The sequence below is a fragment of the Coregonus clupeaformis genome, chromosome 20 (genome assembly GCF_020615455.1).
Source record: "Coregonus clupeaformis isolate EN_2021a chromosome 20, ASM2061545v1, whole genome shotgun sequence".
Classification (NCBI taxonomy): domain Eukaryota; kingdom Metazoa; phylum Chordata; class Actinopteri; order Salmoniformes; family Salmonidae; genus Coregonus; species Coregonus clupeaformis.
Genome location: NC_059211.1, coordinates 31,663,226 through 31,679,328, shown reverse-complemented (window position 1 = coordinate 31,679,328; position 16,103 = coordinate 31,663,226). Strand labels below are relative to the sequence as shown.

Sequence of the window (16,103 nt, the reverse complement as noted above, 5' to 3'; positions counted from 1 at the left end):
TCAATAGGTGAGGGAAAGAAAGTGAGAATAGACCTGTTGACTCTGACCTGTGACCTCTAGGTTATCAAAGTCCTCTAGCTGGTGTAGGAACACCATCTGAGGTCCAGCACACAGCTGCACCACCCTCACTGCAGCTAACGATGCCACCCAGCCCCGCCCAGTAACAGTCATGTACGCCACCACCAACCCAACACTACAGGAAACACCTGCCACACTGGGAACACATCAGTCCATCAATGATTGATCAAGTCATCAATACAGTACATCAATCATCATTCATATATTAAAACAATGATAAATACATTTAAACAAGTTCTCACCAGTGAACCAGGCATCCCTTCCCTTTGAGTCTGGACTCGTGGATGAATATGATGCTGTCCTTAAAGAACTGGGTCCTGAGGACAGAAAGGAGATAGAAAACACAAACTTAGACTGGAGTTTGGGATAATGCAAACCGTTTAGAGGTTACAGTATACAGTAATAAACATAATGTATATGTAACCCACGCACATTATGCACACATGAGCGTGAGCACACACACACAGAACACACACTTACAGGCTTTGTTTGGAGGCATCAGCAGCAGGAAGACAGAGGTAGGTCATCTTCTGTTGAGGAGAATGACGAGCCGAACAACACAAGTCAACAATAGAAAACATTGACCAATTATACATTTCACATGTTGCTATAAACAATGTGTCAGAATATTAGCCAACATACCTAGTGATAAGGTTCTTTATCATAGTTTGAACTCTGTGTGTGTGTGTGCGTGTGCGTGTGCGTGTGCGTATGCGTGTGCGTGTGCGGTGTGTGTGTGTGTGTGTGTGTGTGTGTGTGTGTGTGTGTGTGTGTGTGTGTGGTGAATGTGCACCTGACAGCTGATGGTGAGCCCATGGCCCCAGCGGGCAGAAACTACTCTGTCCCGATATGACTGCACCTCCGCAAAAACCCCTCGGCCCTCTGGGACAGACTGAGCTGCAGGAGTCCTCCAATGGGACAGTTCAGTCAGTCGCATGTGCACACACTCACACATACACACGCATATACACACACACACCACCGACAGACAGAAGGACGCATGCATTTAACTATTGTATCTATGGAACTGGGAACTGTATTATGTTATAGAAGAAGTCCTCCTACCATCTATACTGTATATGCATACAACTGATGACTGATGGGACTGCTTTCTGCTAACATTAATTCAGAAATATCCTGTTGACTTGACATTTTCTAATTAACCTTCTCAACTGGTCATCAAAATAATGAGTCATCATAATCAGCATAGTTACCGACAATACAACACAGTTAACAACAATCATCATCATAGCAACTGCTGACATCCTGGTCCTAATCACAAGTTACCACACAATCCTAACCAAAACTATGTGCATGTAATTAAAGGGTGGAGAAAAAAACACTGCAATTAACATAGATCAGGTTCATATTTATAATGATAAGCGTAATCCATTTCTTCTAAAATTGCTGATGTAAACTTGACCAGGTTGCTAACTAACCCCTCCCCTACCCAAAACCACAGAGCCATCTTCCCAGAAATCAATCAGTCAGTCTACCCGTTGACTGTTGAGTATGCAAATAAACCCTCCAGCTGACTGGCTATTAGCCTGCAGGACGTCGAACAGACATCTGAGTCAGTATGCTATTGCTTCTCAATCAGTTGATTGATAGGTACAATGATAAAGTATTTTATAATAGTGTGACGACTTGCCAACTATTTATAGTTGATGGTTGTAATTATCATTATATCGTTATATTTATTGGCCCAAGTGGGACTGGGATGTTAGCTGTGTTATAGTTCTGTTATAACCATGTCATGAGCCATTCATAGTTCTGTTATAACCATGTCATAAACCATTCATAGTTCTGTTATAACCATGTCATAAACCATTCATAGTTCTGTTATAACCATGTCATAAACCATTCATAGTTCTGTTATAACCATGTCATGAGCCATTCATAGCCCATCAACTATGGATGATGACGGGTTATTGAAAGGCGATAGCAGCATTGTTTTGAGTCTTTGTGTTTAACATATGCATTCAACATAAGTTGTTGGCTGACCAGACTGGGTTGTGATACTGTATTAGAAGTTGCTGTTCTCTCTTCAACGTAATAGTAGTGAAAACACACTACTGTACACACAACAACTAACTGACATGCTGTCACAGACAGAAAGTGGACAGAGATCAGGACGTGGTTTTCAGGCTGGCTTTCAATGAGAAAAGATGAAAGTTCTGAGGCAATAGGGAAAGGGTGATACCTAGTCAGTTGTACAACTGAATGTCGTGTGTGTATGTGTGTTTGTACACAAATATGTTATAGTCCGTACAACTTAAACAGCTGCAGTCAACAGCACTGAATGAAAACTAGTTGCTAACCACACAGCTCATTTTGGCATTCTCAGTTTGAGATTTGCCCTCTCTCTAGCTCTTCTTCTCACGGACACACGCACGCACACACGCACACACACCTTTCCCGCTCTTTCATATACATCTGAATGTAGCCCTATCTGAAAAACCAGAGAAACGTTTAATAGAGTTACACTTTCATGTCATGACGAAATATAGAAAATAAGAAAATGCAGATAACAATATATCTAACCGAGCACATTCAGCTGCAAATGAAATGACATATTTTGTTGAAAAGCTGTTAAATAATGAAAACACACTAACATGCAGTTATCAAATCCAACACACATTGACAGTGTTTTGGCAGCTGCACCTTCAATTACATAACTTGAGGTAGAACCCTGTTGTCTTGTGAGTGATACCAGAAGTCGGTACTACTTTCCATATAACAATTGAAAATGGGGATAAGAAAGTTTGACTTTCACAACAATTTCAGTTTTCTATTTTAGGAGTCGTAGTGTGTGTTGTTGACATGATCCGTTCATAAATACTATACCATGTAAGTCACGTCTGATTCAAAGTTAATTTACAACTAACAATATTACAATTACTTTAAAAATGGGTATTGTTTTCTTCCACAGATGTCTTAAAATCTCTATTGTATAGTAACACACTAAAAAGTTTACATAATCCTACTGTTTAATTACGCAATAAGGCACAAGGAGGTGTGGTAAATGGCCAACGCGGAGTGCCTTGATACAGCTGTGGTACATTGGCCATATACCACAAACTCCCGAGGTGCCTTATTGCTATTATAAACTGGTTACCAAAGTAATTAAAACAGTCATACCTGTGGTATACGGTCTGATATACCACAGCTTTCAGCCAATTAGCATTCAGGGCTCAAACCACCCAGTTTATAATGTAGAATAACCTTTTCCCTGTTAAAGTAACCATTTTACTAATGGTTATATCAAGTTGAGAGTGATAGATCATGGCTGGCCTATGACTGGGATCAAGTGGGTGTTTGTTGTTCAAGATCAAGGACAGTCTGAGAAGGTCAAGATATAAGCAGAGTAGGATCTAGGTTGATCTCTACTACTTATCATTGCATTAGCCTGCTGAAACAACATATTCTTCCATACCAACATAACACACAGTGAGGCGGTAGCAGCTAGATTGACCAGGTTACACCGCTGAGCTAGCCTATCACACAGCACAAGGCCGTGAACCTAGATGCTTTAACTGCAGGGCCACGTTCAGTTGCCAAACGTTCTCGAATGTTGCAGATAGAAATGCCATGAGTAGAGCTGATGTGATTCCTTATTCTACATGTCGCAGATGCATGTTTGTTCTACATAGGCTATTTCTATCTGAACGTTCCAAAATGTTGCGTCCTGCTGAAAATGCCCTAGGTCAAAGGTCTGGTCACCATGGTAACAGGGTGAGGCGTGACCGGTGTGGTCTCCCCTCTAGGATGGATGCAGCTGTGTCATGGATGGACAGGATGTGAGGATATAAACTATCTAAAATGACATTTAGAAGACACTTTTATCCAAAGTATGTGTACATGATCCCTGCGGGAATCTAACCCATGGCCACAACCCTAGAGTTGCTAGCGCCATGCACTTACCAACTGAGAAAAATCACATAGGCCCTGTCCTCCAATCACAAAGACCACAGGTACTCCAGTCCTAAATAAAGAGTTTTCTGCTCAACAACAACAACCAACTCCCCAAGGATCTCCAAACAAACAAGCTCTCACAAACAGGCTTTTCTTAATTTGAACTGAAAGAAAAACCGGAAAACCAATGTTTCTAAAACAGGCCAACACCTTGGCCCAAAAGCAAGAAACAGTAAATGTTCTAATCAAATTCAGTCTTTAAAAGGAAGCTTAAGGTTCTCTACCTAGGACAGATGTGCCCAGGGCATGTTTTCTCACACTGGGGAGATCTGATGGGCCATGAGGTGATATATAGAAGGACTACATAGGACTAAACTCACTCTGAGAGAATTAGGCCCAAGCCTGATTATTAAATGGTGCCCAAACCAAACCATGCACAGTGTAGGAGTCAGTCAATTGATATTGGCTTGTGTAATGAATTATATAATATCGATCATCAAACGGATTATTTAGAAGCAAAATATGCTGACAGGGACATTCCTTAAGATAAAAATAACACACACATTACATGAAGACACCCTCAAACCTGTGCTTTAGCTGATCTGTGGAAAGAGCTGGAGAACTGAACAGCGTGTGTGTGTGTAAGGGACACCCCCATAAAGGGACACCCCCTGCTACACACATGCCTACGCCAAACACACACAGTGAGGGGAATGACTTTACCTTTGAAGTTTCCCAGCTAGAGATCAGGAAGCACCTAGAATGCACCAAGAATGTGGTTACATTTTCATTCTCAAATTATTCTATAGCCTATAATAAAGAGATTCCGTTAATTGTAGACTATTTATTGCAGTAGGCTCTCTCTTTGATCATTGCATTAGTAGGCTATTTAACTGAATTCCATGTAACCAATTTTCTGCCAATCAAAGGCAGATGATGTAATTCTGAGAAAGCTTCTGACACACGTGCTCCAATCGACACATTACCGCTACCTTGTTTATTCCATTTCCCATTTCCTGGGAAGGAAATCTCCCACTGCCAGGTGTGTCAATCAAAGGCATCAATGTATTATATACTGATAAAAAATATAAAGCAATATGCAATAATTTCAATGATTTTACTGAGTTACAGTTCATATAAAGAAATCAGTCAATTAAAATAAATAAATTAGGCCCTAATCTATGGGTTTCACATGACTGAGCAGGGGCGCACCCATGGGTGGGCCTGGGAGGGCATAGGCCCACCCACATGGGAGCCAGGCCCAACCACTGGGGAGCTGGTCCAGCCAAAGAATGAGTTTTTCCCCACAAAAGGGCTTTATTACAGACAGAAATACTCCTCAGTTTCATCAGCTGTCCGGGTGGCTGGTCTCAGATGATACAGGTGAAGAAGCCAGATGTGGAGGTCCTGGGCTGGCGTGGTTAAACGTGGTCTGCGGTTGTGAGGCCGGTTGGATGTACTGCTAAATTCTCTAAAATGACGTTGGAGGCAGATTATGGTAGAGAAATTATCATTAAATTCTCTGGCAACAGCTCTGGTGGACATTCCTGCAGTCAGCATGCCAATTGCACGCTCCTTGAAAACATGAGCCATTTGTGGTATTGTGTTGTGTGACAGCACATTTTAGAGTGGCCTTTTATTGTCCCCAGCACAAGGTGCACCTGTGTAATGATCATGCTGTTTAATCAGCTTCTTGATATGCCACACCTGTCAGGTGGATTATTTTGGCAAAGGAGAAATGCTCACTAACAGGGATGTAAACAAATTTGTGCACAAAATTTGAGAAGAATTCTGGGATCTTTTATTTCAGCTCACTTTACATTTATATTTATAATAGACACAAATCTCTTTTAGGCTAGGCTACTGGTCTGAACAACCTGTATAAAATGTAGCCAATATTTTCCAGATAAATTATCTCCCAGGAGCTGGTAACAAGCCCTCTTAACAGGCAGATAGTTGAGTAGTCACTCCTTGTGTGTAGTTTTCAGTTCATACGATCTCGTCCGGTGGCTAAATTCAATATCTATTTATTTTATGAGACCTTGTTTGGGAGTTCTGATAGAGTGCGCACCGCACCGGGTTCACGCGGTGTGGTCAGGGTTGCAGACCGTAAATGAATCTGACTGTGGGTCATAAGTAATGATGTAAAGTGACCTTAACCCTGCTATGTGAGTGTTTAGGTAAGTGGCCGTCCCGTGGCCTCTGCTCTCTGGGGCTAAATATATGTCTGAGTGGAGTGGAGTGGAGATAGTCTAACGTCGTCTCAGAGCATTTCGTATTATTCTGTATGTAAATCCATTTAGGATGATATGTTATGTTTTGTATGGTATGTATTAATTTGTGGATGTCCATCATCCATTTTGTATGTTACGAATTACAATTCATATGCTATGTTACGAATTTGCATAGGCAAAGGCTACAAGTGCAACAAAGAATAAATCCTACAAGTAGCCTACAAAAAAAAGAGAATATTTTGGGATGTCCAGTATGGTTTTGGCATTCATTAGGGGTGAGATAACTAGAAATTATATTCTACTGTTGCTGTTGTTATTGTTGTAGACTATTCTAGGGAAGACATAGTCATGTCATTTACAGTAACCTAACCTTTGCCTTCAATGTTGTTACACCTCCACTGTTCTGTGATGTATTTTTAGCAGGGCTTTGTGTCTCGCTTCAATGTGTTCCTGTGTGTGGTTACCATGTACGGCATGCGTTGGAGGGCTGCAGAGAGCAGAGGTGTTTACAATAAGAGAGAGAGAGTTTCTTAGAGGAATAGCCTTTATAGAGATGTGTGAGAGAGAGAGAGAGAGAGAGAGAGAGAGAGAGAGAGAGAGAGAGAGAGAGAGAGAGAGAGAGAGAGAGAGAGTGAGTGTGTGTGTGTGTTGGATTCAGTGGTACTTGGGGAGAAGAAACCCACTGTGTGCACTAGTATGTAGGGCCTGGCCTACACTGCTGAAAGTGAGAGGGAGGAGGTTTGAGAGAGTAATGAGGGAGGTCACAGAGGTGAGTAGGCAGAAAGGGGTAGTGGGTTCATATGATTTGAGGAAATGACTCTGAAACAAGGAAGAGGGGGGATTTTCTCTAAAAGGTGGAGGGGAATGGAGAAAGGAGGTAAATTACCTAGGAGTGTGTTTCAGAGAGCTCAAAATAAATGTACAGAAAAGCAAGTGAGAGAGGATTGTCTGAGAGGCCTATAGGCTACTAGTCTTGTTTGAAGGCCCTATAGTGAAGGCTCATTGACTTTAATGGTATGGCTTGACAAACATTTAATGTTAAAAATACATTAAAACTATTTGATTTTGTATTTTTGTAAACATTTTTTAAATAATATGTTCATGTTATTATTATAATTTAGTTGCTCAATTGTAATTAGCCTATACTACTGGCAGAGAGGAAGAGGTGAAGCGAAAGGTTTTTACCCCCGCCCTAAATCTGTCCACGAAAATAAGCCCACGAAGTGAGTTATTTTTATGGTCAATGGTGTCGAATTTGATCTACAAAAAATGGAATTGATAATTTGCTACGTGAGGCTTATTTGTAAGATTTTAATAGATTTTTTCCAAACAATATAAACATACACAGACAATAGACAGCAGACAGACGCACACAAACAACGACAACACCCTTGACTAAACCCACATGCTCACACTGCCACTCTGTCTTTCTTTGTCGCCCACACCCTTTCAATATTCAATTAATAATGCATTTGATTCTCCCACCGTCCCAACGATGGAGGTTCACTTGATTTCCATTTTTTAAGCAAACATTTTTTCCAAATGATTGACGAGAAAAGTACGAAACAACCCATTGGGTATCTCACCACACACTCATATGCCATGTCTTGAAATATGCAGATAGATGGATTAAAAGTAAATGTATATTGTAAAACTTCTGACTTCGCCCATAACTTTCGCACTTTGTAGCACTCCCAGAAGGCATTAATCATAGTTAGTTTTACACTTTTTTATTTTACTAGGCAAGTCAGTTAAGAACACATTCTTATTTACAAAGACGGCCTACACCGGCCAAACCCGGACGACGCTGGGCCAATTGTGCGCCGCCCTATGGGACTCCCAATCACAGCCAGTTGTGATACAGCTTGGAATCGAACCAGGGGGTCTGTAGTGACGCCTCAAGCACTGAGATGCAGTGCCTTAGACCACTGCGCCACTCGGGAGCCCTCTTAAGACATGACTCTGCCATTGTGCTGCAGAATTTGTGAATTTTGTCTCTTGTATAATACATTCTGTACATTAGTTTATACTGGATTAAGCTGCATTTTAGTTAATTGTAATTTCGTTAGTTATTTTCCAACATTCCCTCCATCTTGTGCCATTATCAGTTATTTTTAGGCCAATAGTTTATATTTGTTCTCTAAGAGGTTGTCAGTTGGATAGACTTTCTGCAAGGTTTTGTATATCTTACCTATCATATTAACATCCTTTTCTGACTCAAATAGAATTCCCTCAACATTGCTCTGATGTCCAAAAGATTTCATATCGAAATTTCGTGATATAAAACTTTTAAGTTGCATAGTCCCGTGTAGCTCAGTTGGTAGAGCATGGCGCTTGCAACGCCAGGGTTGTGGGTTCGATTCCCACGGGGGACCAGTATGAAAAGATGTATGCACTCACTAATTGTAAGTCGCTCTGGATAAGAGCGTCTGCTAAATGACTAAAATGTATGTATTTGAAAGTGTCTGCATTGGCCAGTCCAAAATGTATTTTTAGTTTTGTCATGGAAATAATTGTATTTCCTATTACCAAGTCATTTACGGTTTCTATGCCTTTCGTTTTCCATCTGGGCCAATCTGTCGGTGAATTCTGAAAAGCTACGGATTGTTCCATAAGGGGGTGTTTTTAGGGAGTGATATTGGTTCTTGTAGAATCGGTTTAATTTTCTTCCATATAGTCATAGTGTTCTTAACTACGAAGTTGTTAATGTTCTTAGCTCGATCCTTTGAAAACATACATGTGAAAAGATTCTGGGGATGAGCATGCGCATCTTCAATATGTACCCATTGTTCCTCTTCAGTGCATTTAACAATTTGTTGGCAAGTTGATACAATTCCAAGTCTGGAAGGTTATAACCACCCACAGACATGTACAACTTTCCGATTTATTCTATGAGTTTTATTTGCCCATATAAAGTCTGTTATGGCCGAATATACTTTTTTAAAGAATGTATTCAGTGGGGTAAATGGTATTACCGAAAATACATCTAAAAACTTTGGGAGCCATTCTAAAGAGGTTTATTCTACCTGTAAGATTTATGGGAAGATTGTTCTTTTTAATTAGATATGCTTTTATGTTGTTGAGTAATGGGATCAAGTTATCTTCATATATGTGTTGTTTGTTGTCACTTATTAAGCATCTTAAGTATTTGGTCCTCTGTAGCTCAGCTGGTAGAGCACGGCGCTTGTAACGTCAAGGTAGTGGGTTCGATCCCCGGGACCACCCATACACAAAAAAAATGTATGCACGCATGACTGTAAGTCGCTTTGGATAAAAGCGTCTGCTAAATGGCATATTATTATTATATTTTTTGTGGTCCACTTAAAGGATTGCTGTAGATCATGAGTTATTTTTTATTTCAGTTTTTTTCCACGTCAATTTTATGTCCTGGGATTTTAGAGTATTCTGAAAATATTTTTAACAAGAGGGGCATTGAGTTTTTAATATTAGTCAGGTATATCAGGATAAATTATTTTAGCTGGAAAGTTGAAGGCTTCCAAAGTTTTGAAAAGAAAAGGCCATTCAAGACAGTCAAAAGCCTTTTCGGCATCAACAGCCATTATTCATACATTTAAATCTTGTTTTTACATTTACATTTTAGTCATTTAGCAGACGCTCTTATCCAGAGCGACTTACAGTTAGTGCATACATTTTTATTTTTTCATACCCCCTGTGGGAATCGAACCCACAACCCTGGCGTTGCAAACGCCATGCTCTATCAACTGAGCTACATCCCTGCCGGCCATTCCCTCCCCTACCCTGGACGACGCTGGGCCAATTGCACGCCGCCCCATGGGTCTCCCGGTCGCGGCCAGCTACGACAGAGCCTGGATTCGACTAGTCTTGTTTTATACTGAAACATGTTCTTGTATTTGTTTGTAAGTGTGTATTTTGAATAAACCATGTTTGATTAATATGTCTCAAGTCTGATAAGACTTTTGCTATTCTGTTGCTTATGAGTTTAGTTATTATTTTATTGTCGCAATTTATTACATTTATGGGTCTGTAATCTGCAGGGGACTATCCAGATTTTAATATAACTGAAATAACTGTTTGGAAGCACTGAATTGAGTGATGTGTGTTGTCATTTGAGTAAATAGGGGCGCTACTTTGTCCCAGGATGTCAAATACAATTCTATGGGAAAGCGGTCCCATACCTGGTGCTTTTCACCGCTTGAATGTTTTAACAGTGAATCATTATTATTGATTGATTTCTATTTTTAGTGATTATTTTTAGTCTGCTGATAGTTGCTTTAGGGTTTTTAAGTCTAAGAAGTCTGTATTGTCACGTCTACTCCCGCTCCACATCTCTGGCGCTCGACGTCGCTGGTCTACTAACCACCGGTCCTGACAACCCATCATTACGCACACCTGGCACCCATCATTACGCACACCTGGCACCCATCATTACGCACACCTGGCACCCATCATTACACACACCTGGCACCCATCATTACGCACACCTGGCACCCATCATTACGCACACCTGGCACCCATCATTACGCACACCTGGCACCCATCATTACGCACACCTGGCACCCATCATTACGCACACCTGGCACCCATCATTACGCACACCTGGCACCCATCATTACGCACACCTGGCACCCATCATTATGCACTCCTGCGCCTCATCATCAGACACACCTGGACTTCATCACTTCCCTGATTACGCCCCCTTTATCTAGCACTCCATTGTCAGACGTTTCGCTTGTTTTGTATCGTTTTATGTTAGTTTATATTAAACTCACTAACTGCACCTGCTTCCTGACTCCCTGCGTCGACGTTACATGTAGGATCAGTCCAACTATTTAATTCTGATTTACAGTGAGCTCCAAAAGTATTGGGACAGTGACACATTTTTTGTTATTTTGGCTCTGTACTCAGGTCAAAGTGCAGACTGTCAGTTTACATTTTAGGGTATTTTCATCCATATTGGGTGAACCGTTTAGAAATTACAGCATGCTTTGACTTTTTCCATATTTTGTTACGTTACAGCCCCCTCAAGTCTTCCTGGGTATGACGCTAAGGTCACACCTGTATTTGGGGAGTTTCCCCCATTCTTCTCTGCAGATCCTCTCAAGTTCTGTAAGGTTCAATGGGGAGCGTCGCTGCACAGTGTCATGATTGTCCACGAGAATCCAAATAGGTCAGATCAGGTTTGCAATGAATAACTTCAATCAGACCCCCTATCACCCGTAGAGGGGGAAGGAAAGAACTAGTGGAGATTAACAACTCACGTCCTGTTGTAAATCAAGTGAGAAGATCAAGGCTCTCCCTCTCAAGATTCACCAAAGCAATGTTCTTTGTTTCAACAGACTTTTTCCTGCTGAAACTCTAACACGTTCAAAAGCGAATACTGGAACAATATTTCTAACGTAGAACGTGGGGAATGGTCAGAGGCGCTCTATAGAACACTAATGTCATTTTGTTAGTTATTTTGTGATGTCATTAAAAATGTTATAAAGGAAATACTGTAACTTGGAAAGTATACCCACTACATACATTATATTTAGTCTCCATACTATGCATTGTGCATGTAATATGAAAAATGATGGAAGTGTTTTTGTTAAGAGAGGGTTGTGATTTGAGAAGTTATAAGAGATAATTGTTTTATCTAACTTTGCACAGTGAGTAATCGCCGCCCCAAAGTGAGGTCAGAAAGCGTGCCAGCCTGCCAGAACCGCCCCTTTCGACCAGAAGGTATAAATGATGGGTTACGAATGAACACATTCAACCAGAAAAGCGTAAAGCGGCAGCTACACATTTAAAATGGTTGGAACTTTGAATCTCAACACGAGGTGAAGAAAATAAACTCACCTCCCGGACAATCACTGGTACGGCTGATTAGCTGTCCTAAGTAAGGTATCTTCTAAAGCTAATTTAAGTAGGACCATTTGCTACTCTGCTCAAACCATCGTATTACGCTACTCTCATCACCCCACTGGGGAACCATCAATACGGTTGGCTAGCCTATCTTCAAAGAAACAACTTCAAGAGTGAATGGAAGGAAAATCAATTCTGTAGTTCTGTTCAGGACTACATGACAAGTTACCGGATACCGAACAACTATGAAGAAGGACAACAGTAGAAGACTGTTGGAACCATGTCGGACAATAAGAGCCTTACCAGCGTGCCGCGAAAAGGCCCAACCCCCTTTCCAAGGCTGCCCTGTCCACCGAGAGATCTCCGGCGAACCCAGGCATTTCACGTAAATACATTCATGATTTCTTACTCAAAGTGGGCAGCGGTTCGTGTGCAAAGTATATGGGTACTGTAGGTGAGAGTAGTTTCTGAATGTATCAAGGTTAAGTGTCTCTGTCCCTCTCCCTCTCCATCGCTTCTTTAACAGGCAGCCATGTTGTTGTCATTCCGCTAGGGACCTGTTTTCAGCGTAGTAACTCCAGTCAATAACCGGTGCAGAGTGTGTATGTTTATCCTGTGTTCCCATTTAATTAGCTAGTAAATAAATAATTAAACCAATTTGTGTAGTACTGAATAATAAGGCTCTGGTTTTTGCAGATGGAAGGAGGTTACGACTGTTCAGAATGATGATATGATACGAGGTTATGATTAATAAGTTGACTGTTTATAATTTAGATGTGATAGGTAAAGACCTTTTAGAGTTTAATTCGGGAGATGGTAACTCTTTAAATAACCACTCTCGTGGTGCCCCAGATTCTAATTAGTTAATTGTTACATGATTAATTTAAAATCGGGTAACAATTAAACATATTTAGTTAATTAGAGAAATAACAGTCTTCAGATTAATGTTAAAATCATGTCACGACAACAGCTATTTTCAGGTCTCAGAGATGTTAGATCGGGTTCAAGTCCGGGCTCTGGCTGGGCCTCTCAAGGACATTCAGAGACTTGTCCCGAAGCCAGTCCTGCGTTGTCTTTGCTGTGTGATTAGGGTCATTGTCCTGTTGGAAGGTGAACCTTCGCCCCAGTCTGAGGTCCTGAACGCTCTGGAGCAGGTTTTCATCTCTCTGTACTTTGCTCCGTTCATCTTTCCCTCGATCCTAACTTGTCTCCCATTCCCTGCCGCTGAAAAACATCCCCACATCATGATGCTGCCACCACCATGCCACTCTACCATAAAGGCCTGATTGGTGTAGTGCTGCGGAGATGGTTGTCCTTTTGGAAGGCCGCCCGGCCAAACAAAGCAAACGGGGGAGGGCCTTTGTCAGGGAGGTGACCAAGAACCCGATGGTCACTCTGACAGAGCTCCAGAGTTCCTCTATGGAGATGGGAGAACCTTCCAGAAGGACAACCATCTCTGCAGCACTCTCTGTCCTCTTTGTCTACATTTGTAATGGTAAAGCTCTTAATTTTTTCGTTAAGGTCTTTAATAAATTTCAGGTCTTGAAGACTTGCTCTGTTCATTCTCCATATTCTGTCGCTAAGTGTATTTTCTGTTGGTGTAATCACTATATCATGTTTTTTTTAACCCAGTATATTGTTGAGTGTATTTTTGGAAATAGAAATTTAGTAAATTCTTGAATAGCTTTCTTTTCTTACTTTGAGAAAAAAAAGGAGTAGGCTTTTGTAGTTGGGAATAGTAATCTCCAGGTGTCCTGTAAAATATTTGTAGAGATTACATTTTTCAGCCTCTTTGGCGGCTCCTTGAATTTGCCTTTTTTATTGCTAACTTGCCGAAGGTGTGATTTAGGTTTCCTGCTACAATAGTAGTTCATGTCTGGGTTTGATCTAATATAGCTTGAATTCTATCTAAAAACACCAGATTTGCCCCTGGTGGGATATACAATGAAATCAATGTGTATTTTTCACCATGTAAGGTACAATTCTAAATTTTAAAATGTCCTTCTTGGTCCATGTGCTGGGATATAAGGGAAAATGGTGTATAATTGTTTTATCAGGATGCCTACACCTCTGCTGTTACTACAGTAGGTGGCAGCATAGGCCTCTCTAACCCAAATCCTCTTTAAATATTCAATTTCTCATTTTTTGAAGTGTAATAACTCTTGAAGGAAAATGTTCAAGAACCTTATACTTTTTTTTTGCCATCATGAAGCCCACCAGCCTCCACTGATGTATACCTAGCTAGATATATAGCAGAAGCAGTTTCACTTTTCATCATCATAAATCCAAAAATATTGATGAGAAAATGACATCACCACTTTGTGCAATTCAAAGACCCGAGCCAGCTGTTGTCGATGACAGATCAGGTAAGAATAACCTAAACATACGTTTTACAGTCGGGATGGACTGCACGTCCGAAAGTGAGTGATCAAGCTGATGCTAGCTGTTGAGCATTTTGAACGTCACAACTTTAAAGCAGCCCAAAGACATAACCCATCTAGCTAAGGTTGCAAGCTAGCTAAGGTTGCAAGCTAGCTTTATCTAGCCTGCATAATATTTTGTACCTTGTTTGTCGATCTGTAATGCTAGCTAGCTATGCAGTACCAACCTGCCTAGCTGCCCATCCAACCAGCTAGCAATGGACAGTTAGCTAGCTAAATGTTTATAGTACAGAAAATATATTCTTCAAGTCGAAGTTAGATATTAGTAGTGCTGTAGTAAAGGATATTTTATACAGCCAGTTAAGATGGCATGAAAACGATTTAATGGTCGACTTTGGGCACGCAAAACGGTCCAACGCCGCCTCTTTGGTGGTTCATGGATGCGTCATTCTGGTCATGCGCGCCGCGACTGACGTATCTCTAGTTCGTTAGCTAAGCTAGCCACTGTAGCTAGCCACTATCTCCTCCAGTATGTGTTGACATCATTTCACAGGATTTGTTTTTGGATAGAAGCTGTAAAAAAAACAATACGAAATGGCACTTCTGTAGCCAAATATCTTATTCATCCATTTATTTTGTTTTTAAGCATTAAATGACCTGGTATGATGATGCATTGATCTGTTATACAGCTTAAAGACGTTAGTTTTGCGTTTTTACCCAAAGTCGACTAAGCCTAAAAATATAGCATGTTATTTTCAAGAAAAAGACATGTAAGTGAATGGGTTTTCCAACGTTCTGAAGCTTTCTTTACACTTTGTGATTGTTGCTAAGCTAAACAATGGGCCTCATGTAATTGATGATACAAACCTGCCTTTCTCCATTACCCTTGCAGGCTTCCACCATTTTAAAGTAGTAAACTGGGTGGAGATCCCAATGAGCAATCAGCCAATGAAGAAGGGAGCAATCAGCCAATGAAGAAGAAGAAAATGTACTACTTTAAAATAGAGATAGCCTCAATGGCGCTGCCCATGCTGTCACAGACGCTATAATGGCACAGATACAAAGATGAGTCCTCTGTCTCTATGGCCTGTTGTTCACATGTTTATTTGCCCTCTCATTGGCTAGAATGGTCCCACCTGATCTCGCCTCCTCCCGCCTGCATTCCATCTCAGTCAGTGCTATCTAGTATCCTTGGGACGTCCCTACCCTAAATCCTACCCTAACCCTTTTAAAGGTGCTACACATAGGATTATTATTTTAATTTTTTTTGCATTGTAATTTCTGAAAATGTCCATAATATAACTGCCGCTAATAGTGTAATGATAGTGTTTCACACTATTACTTACCCGCCAGTGTTGTGATTGGCTGTGATATTCGCCTATTGATTTCTCTTGCGGGAGTGGCATCTGTTGTCAAACTGGGAAAGCTGTTCTGACTTTGTAGCTGTGTTAACTTGTGGAAATCGCTCATTTCCTGGTTGCAAAAATTCTACACTGTTCGCTCAAATCCAGTTGATGTGAGAAAACAAGCACTGAATATTGTAGGGAATCATTGTACCATCTAAATCGCTGTGAAATATATTTTCAATAGAATTTTAGCAACCAGGAAATGACAGCTATTTCCACTAGATAACACATCCACAAAGTCGGAACAGCGTTCCTATTTTGAC

The 16,103-nt window shown here is 40.8% G+C and overlaps 1 protein-coding gene across 1 annotated transcript; it reads right to left on the bottom strand.

The window, feature by feature from the left end:
* LOC121532960 (dual specificity protein phosphatase 22-B-like) lies at positions 1-4,976 on the bottom strand. Its single transcript, XM_045205812.1, has 5 exons — positions 4,955-4,976; positions 3,839-3,895; positions 559-607; positions 321-395; positions 1-214 (listed from the first exon to the last, which is right to left on the bottom strand). Exons 1-5 carry the CDS (start codon positions 4,974-4,976, stop codon positions 1-3), a joined length of 417 nt encoding a protein of 138 aa, XP_045061747.1.
* Positions 4,977-16,103: the final 11,127 nt, after the last annotated feature.